The sequence below is a fragment of the Notolepis coatsorum genome (assembly GCF_963971535.1).
Source record: "Notolepis coatsorum genome assembly, chromosome: 13".
In the NCBI taxonomy this organism is placed as follows: domain Eukaryota; kingdom Metazoa; phylum Chordata; class Actinopteri; order Aulopiformes; family Paralepididae; genus Notolepis; species Notolepis coatsorum.
The window spans coordinates 93,376,601-93,392,875 of record NC_140177.1 but is presented as its reverse complement, the minus strand read 5'-3'; the positions used below and the strand labels follow the sequence as shown (position 1 = coordinate 93,392,875).

The window sequence follows — 16,275 nt, the reverse complement described above, 5'->3', positions numbered from 1 at the left end:
TGAGTGTGACAATTCCAAGGATGGAACTGACAGCTGCTGTACTGGCGGCAAGAGTTGACAAGCTCCTGATATCAGAGTTACAACTGGAGCTGGAAAACTCGACCTTCTGGACAGACAGCACAACGGTGTTAAAATACATCAGGAATGAAACAAAGCACTTTCACACCTTTGTTGCTAATCGGATTGCTGCTATCAGAGAAGCGACAGATATCACAATGGAGGTACGTTGACACAAAGCGGAACCCAGCAGATGAGGCCTCCCGCGGGGTGAAAGTTGAACACATTCTCACCTGCAGTAGATGGATCCACGGCCCGGAGTTCCTTTCCAAAAGTGAGGAAGAATGGCCTCTTAACATTATGGATTCAAGTTCCATCAACAGCGATGACCCAGAGGTCAGAGGAGAGGCCTCAGTTAATGCTTTCATCATCAACGACGCACCAGAAGCAACAAATCAGCTGATAACTTACTTCTCCTCATGGAACAGACTTAAGACCTCAGTTGCGTGGTTTCTCCAGCTGAGGAAGACGCTGCAGGTGCTGCGTCAAAGGAGAGAAGAACTACAAGCTGCTCTGTCCAGCACCGAGTTTGACATAACTCACAAGAACAAAGTGGAAGAGGACATGAAGAGTTTCAGAGCCACAATGGGTGGTCACACCTTATGTCCTGAAGACATCGACACTGCGGAAAGAGCCATCATTCAATACTGTCAAATGGACAAGTTTAGTGACGAAATCACTGCTTTAAAAGAAGGAACATCTGGAGTAAAGAAAGGCAGCCACATTTGCAAACTTGATCCAGTACTGGATCACGGGCTTTTGAGAGTGGGAGGAAGACTTAGCAAAGGAGCAATGCCCGATGATATAAAACATCCAGTCATTCTTGCTAAAGGTCAACACATCACCACTCTCATCTTACGCCACGTGCATGAACAGCTGGGACATTGTGGAAGGAACCACCTGCTTTCAGGACTTCGCAGACGGTACTGGATCACCAAAGCAAATGCGGCTGCCAGAAAAGTACTCAACTCCTGCGTTGTCTGTCGACGAAACAGAGGAAAGCTGGGTGAGCAAAAGATGGCAGACTTACCAAAGGAAAGGTTGCAAGCTGACCTTCCACGTTCACAAATTTCGGCATAGACTACTTTGGACCATTTGAGGTGAAGAGAGGCCGTGGCCTCATCAAACGATATGGAGTTATTTTTACATGCATGGCCAGCCGGGCAGTCCATCTGGAAATGGCCTACTCATTGGACACCAGTTCTTGCATTAACGCTATACGCAGATTAATTTCTAGAAGAGGCCAAGTGTCACACATTAAGTCCGACAACGGAACCAACTTTGTTGGGGCAGAACGTGAGCTGAGAGAAGCTCTAACTCACCTAAACCAGGAGAAAATATCAAACTCACTACTTCATCTTGGAGTAAAGTGGAGTTTCAACACTCCAGCTGCATCTCATCATGGAGGAGTGTGGGAAAGGGTCATTCGCATGGTCAGGAAGGTGCTGACTTCCGTTCTTCATCAACAACATCTAGACAACGAAGGATTGCAAACATTCCTGTGTGAAGTGGAGGCCATATTGAACGACCGTCCCATTACAAAAGCCTCAGAGGATCCAAATTACCTTGAACCTTGACCCCGAATCACATTCTCCTGTTAAAGGGCAAACCTTCCCTACCACCAGGGCTCTTCAGCAAAATTTACTCTTATTCTAAACGTCGATGGAGGCAAGTTCAATTCCTCTCCAACCTCTTTTGGCACAGGTGGATTCGAGAATATGTACCACTGTTGCAGGAGAGACAACGGTGGACAAAGGACAAGAGGAACTTTGCCACAGGGGACATCATCATGATTGCGGACTCTAATGCCCCTCGTGGATCCTGGCTGTTGGGCAAGGTACTGCAGACCTTTCCTGACAGACATGGACTTGTGCGATCTGTGAAAATTCAGACCAAGTATAACATTCTGGAGCGACCGATCACCAAGATCTGTCTTCTTTTGGAAGCTAATTAGACTAGTATCTGTTTTCCTTCGGACTACATGAACTTTGGACATTACGAATTAAATATCAACGCGGACTACGCACTTGGCTACAATCACTTGCATGCATTGAATTGTTACGTGTTTATATAGTATCAATTGGGGGCCGGGGTGTTGTAGCCAATTTAATGATTTTCTGCCGTTATGTTATTGTATGAAGGCACCGTGTCATCATGAAAGTGTTGACCAATTAGCAGGCAGTGGGCACAGGAGGCGGGGCTCATGTGCGCTTAGGTGCAGTCTATATGTATGTGTTCACAGGTGTGCAGCGGCAGGGAATTTGGGTAATTATCACAGGGAAGCCACACTATCTTTTTACCGTGCTCGTTTGTTTTGTTTTCAGTTATATTGAGTCACTTTCTGGGTTTACTTTGTAGCAACTATCCTGTGTTTAAAGTCCAGCTTAAACACAGAGTTTACAGTACGCTTATATTTGTCCACACTGCAATTAAAAATAAAATAAAAGTTAGCGGTTGTTATTGGATTGATTGATTGATTGATTGAACATTTTATTAACAGTGAAATGACAGTGTCCTTTTGAAGGAGAGGAGGTTCTACAACGAATGCATCTAACACCACACTTCCCGCGATTTATATTTTGTTTCACAATGAGTCATGACCAACCAATTACATAATCCAACAGTGGGTAAGCAACTAACACATTCCACGTGACAGAATCGTTTTTGAATGAGTCGTTATGACGATATCAATACATCCATTCATAAAGATTATTGTCCGCCATCTTGGTTTCATTCTTAAAAACACGAACAGCGGAGTGATTCGGAAACAAAGTAATTCGGTTGTGGGCGGGTTCTGGGATCACGTGGAGTGTGTTATGAGAAATAACAACGGCAGAAGTGTTTCAGCCAATCAGAATCAAGAAATGTGCATGCCATTGTATAACAAGCAAGCAATCAATCCTGATGAGCGCCTGAAGCCACACAGAGTGCCTGATGGACCTTATCAGAAGGTAGGCACTATTTGTTTCTGAAGGGAAAGACTACATTGTGGTTACATACTAGCATTCAGTCTATAGACTAGACTAGATACTACATAACTTCCATGAAACCCATATTCTCCAAACATGGCGTGCCAAGCAAGTCTTCACAGACAAGGGGCCGCAATTTCCAAACACAAGTTTCCGACAATTTGTCGGGTAATGAACATTTGTGCACACAACATCAAGTCCTCACTACTAGGGATGCCCTGATCGATCGGCCACCGATCGTTATCGGCCGATAATCAGTATAAATATGCGATCGGTGATCGGTGATAATGCTTTATTTTCGCCGATCGTCAAAACCGATCGAAAAACGAGATCTCACTCGCTGAGTTCTGTCTCAGACGCTCCGTCTCCTCCTCCTCCTCCTCCTCCTCCTCCTCCTCCTCCTCCCTTCCCCGTGTAAACAAGCTCGGGCAATAGTCTGCTCTAACCTAGTGCATGCGAGCTCTGTGAGCTAACGTTAGCTACCGTTACTGTTTAAACAGAATGACCCAGTCAACTATTCACTTTTAGTTTAATACATGAGGCATTGTTAACGGTATCTAGCCGGCTAGCTACTGATAGCTCCTGATATCAACAAATGCTCCAGCAATAGTCTAGTAGACGTGCATGATAGCTCACGTTAGCTCACTGTTCAAAACGAAACGTCCCATTAAACTAAATAGTTCACTGAGGCGTTGTCTTAACGTTATCTATCCGGCTAGCAGTAGCTACAGATAGCTCCTGATATCAATGTCTTATAACAGTGATTCGATGCGTATTCGAGCCCCGGCTTGCATCGCAGTCACAAACGGGGCTAGCTGAGGGAGTAGGGTATATCTGCAGAGCCGTATATCTGCAGAGCCGCAGATATACCCTGCTGAGGGCATGCTGAATGTGATTTGATCAAAGCAGAGTATACACACAGACAGTGGAGATAGCGAGCATTTTGACTTGTTGCGTGGTGGCGATGTCTCGCAGATAATACAACTACAAGTATAATTATATAATATATATATTTTATAAAAATTAAAAAAAAATGATATAAAATATTTTTTATTATTTTTTTTTAATCAAAAACAATCGATATCGGATCGGTATCGGCCGATATGGCTCAAGACGATCGGTGATCGGTATCGGTGGCAAAGAACGTGATCGGGGCATCCCTACTCACTACCGACAGTCTAATAATGGGTTAGTGGAAACGTCAGTGCAGACAGTGAAGAGCACAAAGCAAAGGACGGTGGGACGGACTTCTACCAGTCAAGCCGTGTCACCACCACGCCTTGGGACATCACCAGTCAATAACCTGTCAAACTGTCAAACTGCAAAACATTCCTGGATTAACTACCTGCGTGGTCCCCCAAGCCACACCCAGTGCCTGACAAACCTCGTAAAGATTTCGGCAGTGACCTATGGGAATAGGGACTACTACAGACTACTAGTCACTGTCTATTATGATTTATGACAAAGGAACACGGAACCTCCCTGAATTCCAGACTGGTGACCACAGAAAGCAACAGTTCTCAGTGAAATCCAACCAAGGTCATACACCATTCAGACAGAAGCCGGTGCTGTACTGAGACAGAAAGGTTAAGATCATCTCATGGGACCAGCCATAGCAGATCAAAGGATTGAGGCTGCTGACCAACACACACTTGAGAATCCATCACCTGAGGTACCAGCTGAAGTTCAAGAACCAACCCTCAAAGGTTCCTCAAGACGTGACCTTATTGAACAAATGTAAGAACACTTGTAGTTGCAATGTTATTGTGTTTTATTACATGGCGTTTTCACAATCGCCGAAATGCTTGCTTGTGATTGGTCAATAGCGCGCGTCAGAGGTCCATTATCACACGATAACGGACCTCTGCCAAGCAATAATGACCGCAATCAAGCCCACTACAACACTGTATCAGTGCTGCTCAGCATATGCACAGCTGCACTCAGTCATCAGTGCAATCAGACCACAGACCTGCCGATAATAATAATCACTTTATTTGGGCTGACAGAGCCACAGAACAACTGCGTTTGCATTTGATCTCGTCTTGTCGATGGTGTACAATGAATTAGGTATATTTGTTAGTAAGTTAGCCATGTAATAAGCGGGATAATGTATAGCTATACTCGATCATTGTCGCAAAATAATTGACCTTCACTGACGTTTAAAACACCTCGGCGCTGCGCCTCGGTATTTTAAACTCTGTGTCGGTCAATTATTTTGCGACAATGACCTCGTAGCTATACATTATCCTCTCTTATAGTTTCACGTAGACTATCAACAGACTAAGGTAAAGTTAACTTGCATTGATAGTAATTAGTGGTGGGACTCGATTAAAAATGTTAATCGAATTAATTCGAGACTTTATAGTTAATTAATCGAAATTAATCACATTTTAATCGCATATCAATATTTGATGCAAAAAGCAACATTTTTCAATTAAAATGAATTTTGGTATACGAGTGAATCAAAGAACATTATACATACGTTTAAGCAGCAAAATCTGTATTGGCTACCTCAATTTCTCTTTTTTATTTTAATTTTTTTTAACAAACCAGACTAAGAAAAAAACTAATTTGCGATTGATTATACTATATACTTATAGCACATGCCTGAGTCTGGTCTCCTTTGAAAGATAACATTCTTACACAATAAAGAAAAATCATCATGCGATTAAATGCATAAATTCTTTTGACTTTTAATTCTTTCTGTGTTAATTAATCGAAATTAATGCGATAAAGTCCCAGCCCTAATAGTAATACATTAATTAAGTTGGTTAAGAGTTAAATGGGCAAACGTGCGGTGCATGTATGTGTCATGGTTTTTGCCTTATTTCACCTTTCTGTGAGGGACAGCTGTCTATTTTTGCTTTATTTCACCTCTCTGTGAGGGATAGCTGTCAATCCCTGTTCCCTGTGGTTAATTGCCTCATGGGTTGGCAGGTGTGTGGGCTTGATTGCACCTGATGCAGTCCAGCATTGCCTATGGCCATGTGGAGTCTATTTAAGTTTGGAGATCGCAGTGTCAACTGCTTTTTCATTTCCTAGTGTTGGTTGTCCTTTTGGTCACGCTCATTATATTGAAGTGTAGTCTGATCTCTGATTCAGTATTGAGCTTTATGGTAGTCATTCTTATTTTAGGCTACTCACGTGATTCTACACATAAACTCCCTTAGTGGAGGTCTATTGTTTTACTTTTTCAAATATAAACTCCTTTATTAGGAGGTATCCTTGTGGCTTATTTACTTTTATACTATACTTCTTTATTGAGAGTAGTCCTGTTTTTTGTGACTTGATTTATTTTCTTAATTACTAACTTTTAGATTTCCACCTGTAAAGGTTGTTTTCTGTTGTTACATTTTTCCCCTCTCCTAAAATATCTGCGTAAGCAGTCTAGTGGTTGTCCGTGTCACGGATAACTTTAAGAGTCCCTGTTATCTGCTCATGACCCACACACACAGCCCTCACAGTATGTCCACTAAAAGAGGATCCCTACAGAGATAGACCTTTGTGTTTACGCTTCTTCCGGTCGCTGTTTATCAATTTCACTGTTTGCAGCCAGGGACGCCTTTTCTGGTGTTTACAAAAGTCACGAAGGGGAACTAAATCTATAAAGATATTTTATAATCAATCATGACTCAGTTGATATTTTGTACATATTACTCGCTTTTTGAGTGATTGTTTTTGCCGTTATCCGGCCAAGCCTTCATGTCTACTGATGGTAAGAGTTCAAGGGAAAACACAAACACTACTCTTAAACCATGTTCTAATCGGCTTGAGAGACTAAAATATTCAGATGGTCAAGTTTCTGATGTTGGAGTAGATTTTTTATTTTTTATTTTTTTATCTTTTCCCCCCTCCATTTTCCTCCGATTTTCTCCCATCCCAATGTTAGTCGTTATGCCAATTCCCAATCCCCTTCCTGGTCGCTGCGCACTTACCCCCCACAGTCGGTCTGGGAGAGTGGAGGCTATCACGTGCTTCCTCCGACACACGTCCAGCCAATCAACTGCTTCTTTTCACCTGGCAGCGCGGATTCTCATTGAGAGGGCGTAGCCAGTGGCGGCGCCAGAGAATTGGCCTTGCAGGAGCTTTGGGGGGCTGGATTGTTTATAGCAGGTGCTAATGAATTTTACTGCAACAAACAAAATAACGGCTAATATAGGCTACATCATTGAAAATGCACGTTACTAAATGTTTAGCGTTATACACCAATGCAAGCACCCAATAACCCAATAAAGCTCGACATTATATCGGGGGTGGTAATCTGATGTTCGTGCGTAAAAGGTCTCTCAGTCAGTATTGTTATGTTTGTTGTTTCCAGTATTCCTAACTAGGAATAAACAGGCTAGGCTAGGGTTTCTTTACTGGCTTTTATTTACGTTGTCTATCCGTACATCAAGGCACCCTCTCTCTTGTGCATCCGTACATCAAGCACTCTTCCTGTACCCCGGTCCTCGGTCCGGGTACTACCACAACAGGGCGGAACCAATCTTATCTATTATAATAACAACACATCTTCCCTTCTTTTAAACAGAAACAACTTGTTCTTTTCCTGTAGTCGTCTATAACAAAACGTTCGTTTCCGACTGTTCTTAAACCTGTACATTCCAATAATAAACATAAATTTTAAACATGAACGTATGCATTCAAACAATAAGCATATGCATCAAATCTTTCTTTACAATCCTTTTTCTTTTTTTTTTTTTTTTTCATTTAACCTTCATCATCAAGTGTCCTCTTTTCTTTACCCTATCCACGTCCACAGTCCACATGCCTTTCAGCACTGTGCAATAAGTCTCTCAGGAGGTTTAACAGTCCTTTTAGGCCTGCAGCAGGTCTCAGAGGGCGTGCTGCCCCCTTTTGGCATGACAGAGTCACTGCGGTCTGGGGAACTCTGACAAAACTGCTCACTCCTGGGAGCATCTAACACCTCTGCAGTGCTTCGTTGTTGAGAGTCTGTCTCTGGGACTGTCACCTGTGGTCTCAAATCCACACGGTTTCGTCTCAGAGAAGCACCATGGTCTGTCTGGATCTGGTATGAGCGTGGTGAAACTTCTCTTTGCACGCGTCCTCCTTGTCTCCATGTGCCTGTTGTGTGATCCAGGATACGGACTGTATCGCCTGGCTTGAGGCTTGGTAAGTGTTTTGCCTTCTTGTCATGTTGCAATTTGTGTTTCTCTTTTTGTTCTTGTTTCCTTGAGCTGATTTTGTGCGCTCCTTCTGGTGTCAACAGGTTCTCATGGATAGGAAGGTTAGTGCGTAAGCGCCTTCCCATCAGCATCTGGGCTGGGGACAAACCATTTTCCAATGGGGCACTCCTGTATATCATCAGACTCCTCTGGAACTCCTCCTGTCCATCTTGAGCCTTCTTCATGAGGGCCTTGACGATCTTGACTGAACTCTCTGCGAGCCCATTGGATCTCGGGTAGTTCGGGCTTGAGGTGGCGTGGTGAAAACCCCAGTCCTCTGCAAACGAAGCAAACTCGCTGCTGGAAAACTGTGGCCCATTATCTGAAAACAGCTCACAGGGAACTCCATGTCTCGCGAAGACTGTTTTCAGGTAGGCTATGACTGTTTTGCTGGATGTTGACTGCAGTGTTACAACTTCCGGGTAGTTGGAGTAGTAATCTGTGACTACAATGTTGCTTTTACAGTTACAGTCAAACAAATCGACTCCGACCTTCTGGTACGGGCGATCAGGTACAGGGTGGGGCATGAGCGGCTCTGCTTGTTGTTTAGACCTGTAGGTGAGACATATTTCACATGCAGCTGTGGTGTGGCTGATGTCTTGGTTGAGTCTTGGCCAGTACATTACTTCACGCGCTCTACGTTTACATTTTTCCTCACCCAAATGTCCCTCATGCACTTTCTGCAGCATTTCCTTGCGCATGGATGCCGGGATGACAAACTTGCTTCCTTTGAAAACAATTTCATTAGCAGCTGAGAGCTCTGATCTGCATGCCCAGTAATCTTGGATCTGACCCGGGCATTCACGCTTTTGCTCAGGCCACCCTTTCAGTATGGTCTTCTTGAGCTCTTTCATTGTGTCATCTAGTTCAGTTGCTTTCCTGATCTTCTCTGTTCGCTCAGCAGACACAGGAAGTGATGTGACAATCATGTCAACATAGGCTTGTATTTCTATTTTCATTTGGACTTTCCATTTTGTTGACTGCGCGTGAGAGCGTGTCAGCAGTAAACATGAATTTTCCTGGTGTATAGACCATGTTCACATCATATTTCTGCAGTCTGATTGACAGTCGCTGAATCCTCAGAGGACAATCATTGAGGGGCTTGGCCATTATTGATACTAGGGGCTTGTGGTCTGTTTCCACTTCAAAAGCCTTTCCGTATATGTACTGATGGAAACGTTCACATGCATATGTGCTGGCTAAAAGTTCCTTTTCTATTTGTGCATATCTAACTTCAGCACTTGTCAATGCACGAGATGCGTAGGCTACGGGCTGCCAGCTGTTGTCATACATCTGTAGCAGTACTGCTCCTAGGCCGTACTGAGAAGCATCTGCCGATATCCTAGTGCTCCATTCTGGGTCATAAAACTTGAGCACTGGTTCCTTGGTTAAGATCTCTTTCAGCATTTTGAAGCATTCTTCCTGCTCATGAGACCATTCCCACTCGTTCTTCTGCTCTAGAAGCCCTCTGAGTGGTGCTGACTGGGCAGACAACTGGGGGATAAACTTAGCCAAGTATGTGACCATTCCCAGAAATCTCCTCACATCTTCTTTGCTCTGTGGACGTTCCATGTTCACTATGGCTGACGTCTTCCTTGGATCCGGCTTGACACCTTGCTCTGAAATCACATCTCCCACAAAGGTAAGGCTTTTCACTGCAAACTCACACTTGTCTCGGTTTAATTTCAGATTGGACTTGCGTGTCAGATCCAGTACTTCCCTCAGCCGTGCATCATGTTCTTCTCTTGTGGATCCCCACACGATGATGTCATCCATCATGGTCTCCACTCCCTCTATGTGCTCATAGATCATATGGATTGTCTTGTGGTAAACTTCGGGCGCAGACAGAATACCGTAAGGTAAACGCAGAAAGCGAAACCTTCCTTCTGGTGTATTGAACATGCACAGTTTTGAGCTTGCCTCATCCAGCTTCATCTGCCAGAAGCCTGTTGACGCATCCAGCTTGCTAAACCATTTAGCACCGGCAAACTGTGACATGATCTCTTCTCTTGTTGGAAGCTTGAAATGCTCACGCTTTATAGCCCTGTTTAGATCCCGTGGATCGAGACAGGTGCGTAGAGATCCATTTGTCTTCGTCAATACTACTAGTGAGCTCACCCAATCTGTTGGCTCATCTATTTTCTTTATGACGCCCATCTTCTCCATGCGGGCTAACTCCTTTTTGAGTTTGTCTCTCAGTGCAAATGGAATCTTTCTGCACGCATGCACTACAGGAGTCACTGTGTCATCCACACATATCTTGTGCTCACCAGGCAAGCATCCTAGTCCTTCAAAGACATCGCTGTACTCCTGCATGACTGCTTTGTGGTCTGTGCTAGTCTGGGAATTCACTACAAACACCCTCCTCACTAAGTCAAGCTTTTCACAGGTACTCAGACCTAGGATTGGCTGTACACTCTTCTCTACTATGAGCACCTGTGCCCTTAACTGCTGTCCCTTGTGCTTTAGAGTCACTACACAACACCCCTTAACTGGAACAGTCTCTCCTGTATAACCAGTCACTTTTACTTTCACAGGGTGTATTTTGCTCTTAACTGTGAGGGTCCTGTAATCGTCTATGGACAACAGGTTGACCTGTGCACCAGTGTCTATCTTAAATGGAATTATGGTCTCATTCACAGTTAATGGGACTATCCATTCTGCCGCCTCTGCCGTGCTAGGCTGTACTACTGAGTCCACAAAGAACTCCTCTGGCTCTTCTTCCACTGTGTTCACTTTCATCCCTGAAGCCTCAGCTCTGCAATACTTCGCAAAGTGGTTATCCTTCCCACACTTGTGGCAGACTTTCCCATAAGCAGGGCATGCCCTAGACATATGCTTGCCTCCACATCTTCCACATCTACTGTTTGGACTCCTGGGACTTTGCTCTGTAGGCTTTTGTTTTACAAACTGTTTTGGGCGTTGTCCCTCTCATTTCACGGCATGCACTGCTGCCGACTCATCCGTGCGCAGCTCCTTTGCTTGTGCACGAGTGGTTTCTGCTGCTCTGCACATGTGAACTGTTTTCTCTAGCGTTAAATCATGTTCACGTAGTAATCTTTCTCTGAGCCCATTATCAGGAATTCCACATATTATTCTATCTCTGACTAATGAGTTTCTTAAATCTTCGAATTCACATGACTTGCTCAACGTAAGTAGTTCAGTTAAGTACTGATCAAAACTGTCACCTGTTTTCTGACTGGCAGAGAAAAACTTATATCTCTCAAAAGTGACATTTTTACTGGGCACAAAGTACTCCTCAAACTTTGTCACTAGCTCAGTCAATGTTATATTTCCCTCATCTATCTGAAAGCTGTTGTAAATATCCAATGCATCTTCTCCTATTACATGCAAAAATATAGCCACTTTTCTGTTCTCATCTCCTCCCCCCGCCCCACTTGCAGCCAAGTAAATACTAAATCTCTGCTTAAATCTCTTCCAATTATCAGCAAGATTGCCACTGAACTGCATGGGTGTGGGAGGACTGAGCTTATCCATGACGGGAAACACTACGGGTGCAGGATTTTCTTGGTCTCCTTCTTGATTGGTTGAAACGTTTTCACTCACGTCGTTAGCTCGATCACTTTCACTTTCACTAGACATGCTCGCATGCTGATCCTCTCGATAGCAGTGCGCACATTTGTGCCTTCGGAATCCAGCACATTCCTTCTTGACGTTGATTCAACTCCGCGTCGCCAGTTCCATTATCTGACACCATGTTATGTTTGTTGTTTCCAGTATTCCTAACTAGGAATAAACAGGCTAGGCTAGGGTTTCTTTACTGGCTTTTATTTACGTTGTCTATCCGTACATCAAGGCACCCTCTCTCTTGTGCATCCGTACATCAAGCACTCTTCCTGTACCCCGGTCCTCGGTCCGGGTACTACCACAACAGGGCGGAACCAATCTTATCTATTATAATAACAACACAAGTATGATTAGAATTTAAAACAACGCTTGAAAGAAAAGTAACCAAAGGAAAGGTGTAATATTTAAGATTTCGTTTCTACAAAGGGTATAGCAACGAAATATATATATATCAGATAATGACAAATCACAAGGACAACGAAAACATAGCCTATAATAATATGACTACATTTCTGACATGCACCATTCATTCACCACGGTAACAGCCACCATGAGAGCAGTAGTCAACTGGGCACGGCGACCCTATACATTAAACTAGAAAGAAGAAGACCCTACATTCCAGTGTGTCTGTGTCTGTGAGTGTGTGTGTGTGTGTGTGTGTGTGTGTGTGTGTGTGTGTGTGTGTGTGTGTGTGTGTGTGTGTGTGTGTCTGTGTGTGTGTGGCCCGACATTAAAATGGGCACAGCCGCCCGACATTAAAATGGGCACAGCCGCCCGACATTAAAATGGGCACAGCCGCCCGACATTAAAATGGGCACGGCGGCCCGTACATTCCTGTGTGTGTGTGTGTGTGTGTGTGTGTGTGTGTGTGTGTGTGTGTGTGTGTGTGTGTGTGTGTGTGTGTGTGTGTGTGTGTGTCAACAAAGACTGCATGGTACTCACCACCAGTCACAGGAGAACGATCCGCCTGTTGTTGTGATTTGCAGCGAAGCGATCGATCACTGCATTGACGTCCAGTTCTTTGGTCCTTCTGGAACTGATTGCAAGCAGACCCAAGTTGCTGGTTCGAGCGTCTCCGCTTCTATTCCTCTGAGTGATGCCACAGATTACTTGTAAAAGTAATCCGATTACTGATTACTGATTACTCATTTAAAAAGTAATCCAAGTTACTTTACTGATTACTTGATTATCAGAGTAACTTAGTTACTTTGAAAGTAACTAGGTTACGAAGTCGTCGTCGTTCCCCCAACAGTTTTTTTAAACGCTTTATTGAAAGTGCATAAATTGTTTTTAACTTGTTTCTCTGCACATAACGTAAATTGTTAAACTAGTGCTTCAGCTTCTGTACCATCAAGTATGGTAAAGCAACAGTCTATGATGCTCACAGCATTAGAGCAGCCAGCCAGTGGTTTTACAAAACCAGTGTATCCATTCACATCTAACAAATGCAGGCTGAACTATTCAATTATATCAACTGTAACTATTAAATTGTTTTTATAAATGTCTCTCTATAAACATACAAGCAGTCTCTCTTTAACATGTAAATTAACTGTAAATCTGGCAAATAAGAGCTTTTCTCTCTCTCTCTCTCTCTCTCTCTCACCCCTCTCTCTCTCTCTCTCTCTCTCTCTCACCCTCTCTCTCTCTCTCTCTCTCTCTCTCTCTCTCTCTCTCTCTCACCCCATGCCTCTTTCTCTCCAACCCCACCCAGACAGCCTACATCTCTAATATAATAATAATAATAATAATAATAATAATAATAATAATAATAATAATAATAATAATAATAATAATAATAATAATTATTATTATTATAATATAATCCCTTCTCTCCCTCTCTGTGTGTATGTGTGTGTGTGTGTGCGCGTGTGTGCGTGTGCTTGTGCTTGTGTGTGTGTGTGTGTGTGTGTGTGTGTGTGTCTCTCTCCCCTCTCTCTGTCACTCGTGTTCTCCCACCTGGAGAACTGTGGGAGAGCATTAGAGCAGCCAGCCAGTGGTTTTACAAAACCAGTGTATCCATTCACATCTAACAAATGCAGGCTGAACTATTCAATTATATCAACTGTAACTATTAAATTGTTTTTATAAATGTCTCTCTAGTCTTCTTGCGGTTTCACTTCGTTTAGACAAGCGTTTTGGGGTGGAATTCTCAGACGAATGCAACGGAGCCCTGCTGTCAGACGATTGGCGCATATGTCACATGACGTGCTGTGAAGACCCGCCCTACTCTGCCTCTGATTCGCAGACTGTGGATGGGGAATGTGATTGGGCCAAAGCAGAGTAACTCACAGACAGAGAGTCCAGTCACGCCGCGAGGACACATTCTTGTGTAACCCTTTCACTGCCACACCACGTCACTCCCAAATAAGAAAAACAGCTCAAAAATGTATTTTTGACTGTCGAAAACGAAATAAAATACTGCATTCCGCCTGCATTATGAATTTATGATGAGATAGTAACGAAATAGTAATGCACAGCCACTTGGACAAGTAACTGCAATCAGATTACTGGCTTTTAAAGATTAACGCGTTAGATTACTATTTTCGGGGGAAAGTAATCAGATTACAATAACGCGTTACTTAGTAACGCGTTACCGGCATCATGTGTGTGTGGTGTGTGACGTGTGTGTGTGTGTGTGTGAATGTGTGTGTGACGTGTGTGTCTGTGTGTGTGTTGAGGCTAAAGTGGGATAAGTCAATAAAATTGCAAAGCAGGCAACTGTTACCAAGATAACATCATTTAGTTGAATTTTAGTTGTGGGTTAGTCATCTGCAGTATATCATAGTCAGGACAAAAACAAACAAAAACAAGTGTGTGTGTGTGTGTGCGTGTGCGTGTGTGTGTGTGTGTGTGTGACTGTGTGTGTGTGTGTGCGTGCGTGTGCGTGCGTGCGTGCGTGCGTGCGTGTGTGTGTGTGGGTGGGTGGGTGTGTGTGTATGTGTGTGTGTGTGTGTGTGCGTGTGTGTGGTATAAGATAAGATGATCCTTTATTAATCCCCTTGGGTAAATTCAGGTGTCAAAGCAGCATGGGGGGGGGGGGGGGGGTGGGGGGGGGGGGGGGGGGGGGGGGTACAGAGCTTCACAGTCCTATACAGTCCAGTATCTATATATATACTATAGATACAATATAAAATATAAATACAAATACAATATAAAAAGTACAAAAAACAAGATAGTCCAGTGAGTGCACGTGGATATGAGTCTTGAGTTCTCGCGTCCCAAGTTTTGACAATGATAGTTCTCCTGACCGCAGAGTCGGCCGTCCGAGCCCTTGGTTGTATATAGGACCGGCCCAGGCGGTTTGTGGTGTGTTTTGGGGGGGGGGGAAGTCTTTGGCTGAATGTGCTCTTCATTCTGGCTAGCTCCTCATAGAGGGGGTGGGAGGGGTTCTCCAAGATGGCTTCTAGCTTTTTCCTCATCCTCCTCTCAGCCACCACCTCTAGATTATCCAGCTCACCACCCACTACGGAGCTAGCCTTCTTCACCAGCTTATTCAGCTTGCTGGAGTCCCTCGAGCTGATGTTGCCCCCCCAGCACACGGTACACCACAGCAGAAAAGAGGACGCTGGCTACAACCGACTGGTAAGAAAGATAGCAACAGTCGGTTGTACACGTCGAACGACCTGAGTCTCCTCAGAAAGAACAGCCTGCTCTGTCCCTTCCTGTAGAGGGCCTCAGTGTTGTCCGACCAGTCCAGTTTATTGTGTGTGTTTGTTAGTTATCTAGCAAGGTAATGTTCAATATCTTGCTTGTTGTATCCTTGAAGTAGTCTCTGTATGTTACTATCCTATGTGACTGCATTTACCACATCTGAGTCCCTCTCAGACGGAAGTGGACGTAAACATAAGTCAAACAAGTATTTTTGCATGTGCAAACGCATGTGGGGGTCAGGTGGGAGGGACGGGGGTTCAAGCGAAGCAAAGCTAAGTTGAAGTGTGTGTGTGTGTGTGTGTGTGTGTGTGTGTGTGTGTGTGTGTGTGTGTGTGTGTGTGTGTGTGTGTGTGTGTGTGTGTGTGTGTGTGTGTGTGTGTGTGTGTGTGTGTGTGTGTGTGACACAGAGGTTACAGCTCAGTCACGTCTGCTGGCCTGACTCACACACGGGACGTCCCGCAGAGAGCAAGAGGCCACGTAGTCGGGTGACTCACCGCGACCCTCTAACACTTAGGACCGTCTGTGTGTGTGTGTGTGTGTGAGTTCACTTTCTCTTAGCCAGATTATCTTATGACTCGCCGCTTTGCTGAGCCAACCCCCCGCCCCCCCCTCCAGTGATGGTTTTACTAGGGGGGGGGGGGGGGGGGGGGATGGGCGGGCGGCTGAAAGGGAACCGGCGACGCTACAGTCAGACTCTCTCAGACCAGAGCAAACGCAGACAGTGAGTGGGAGAGAGACAGAGTGTGGGGGGGGGGAGGTAGAAACCACGATGAGTGGGAGGGTAGAGGAAGGAGATTGCTGTCCTCCTGGGTGTAAGACGCATG

General features: G+C 44.4%; 1 protein-coding gene across 1 annotated transcript in view; it reads left to right on the top strand.

Moving 5' to 3' along the window:
- Positions 1-215: 215 nt before the first annotated feature.
- Positions 216-16,275, top strand: part of LOC311239438 (sodium- and chloride-dependent GABA transporter 2-like) — a gene marked incomplete at both ends in the record, with an annotated part of 118,304 nt that continues 102,244 nt past the window's right edge. The window contains 2 exons of the mRNA XM_084327743.1: positions 216-221; positions 517-649. Coding sequence (XP_084183869.1) covers positions 216-221; positions 517-649 — 139 coding nt within the window. The remainder of the gene's footprint in view (positions 222-516; positions 650-16,275) is intronic.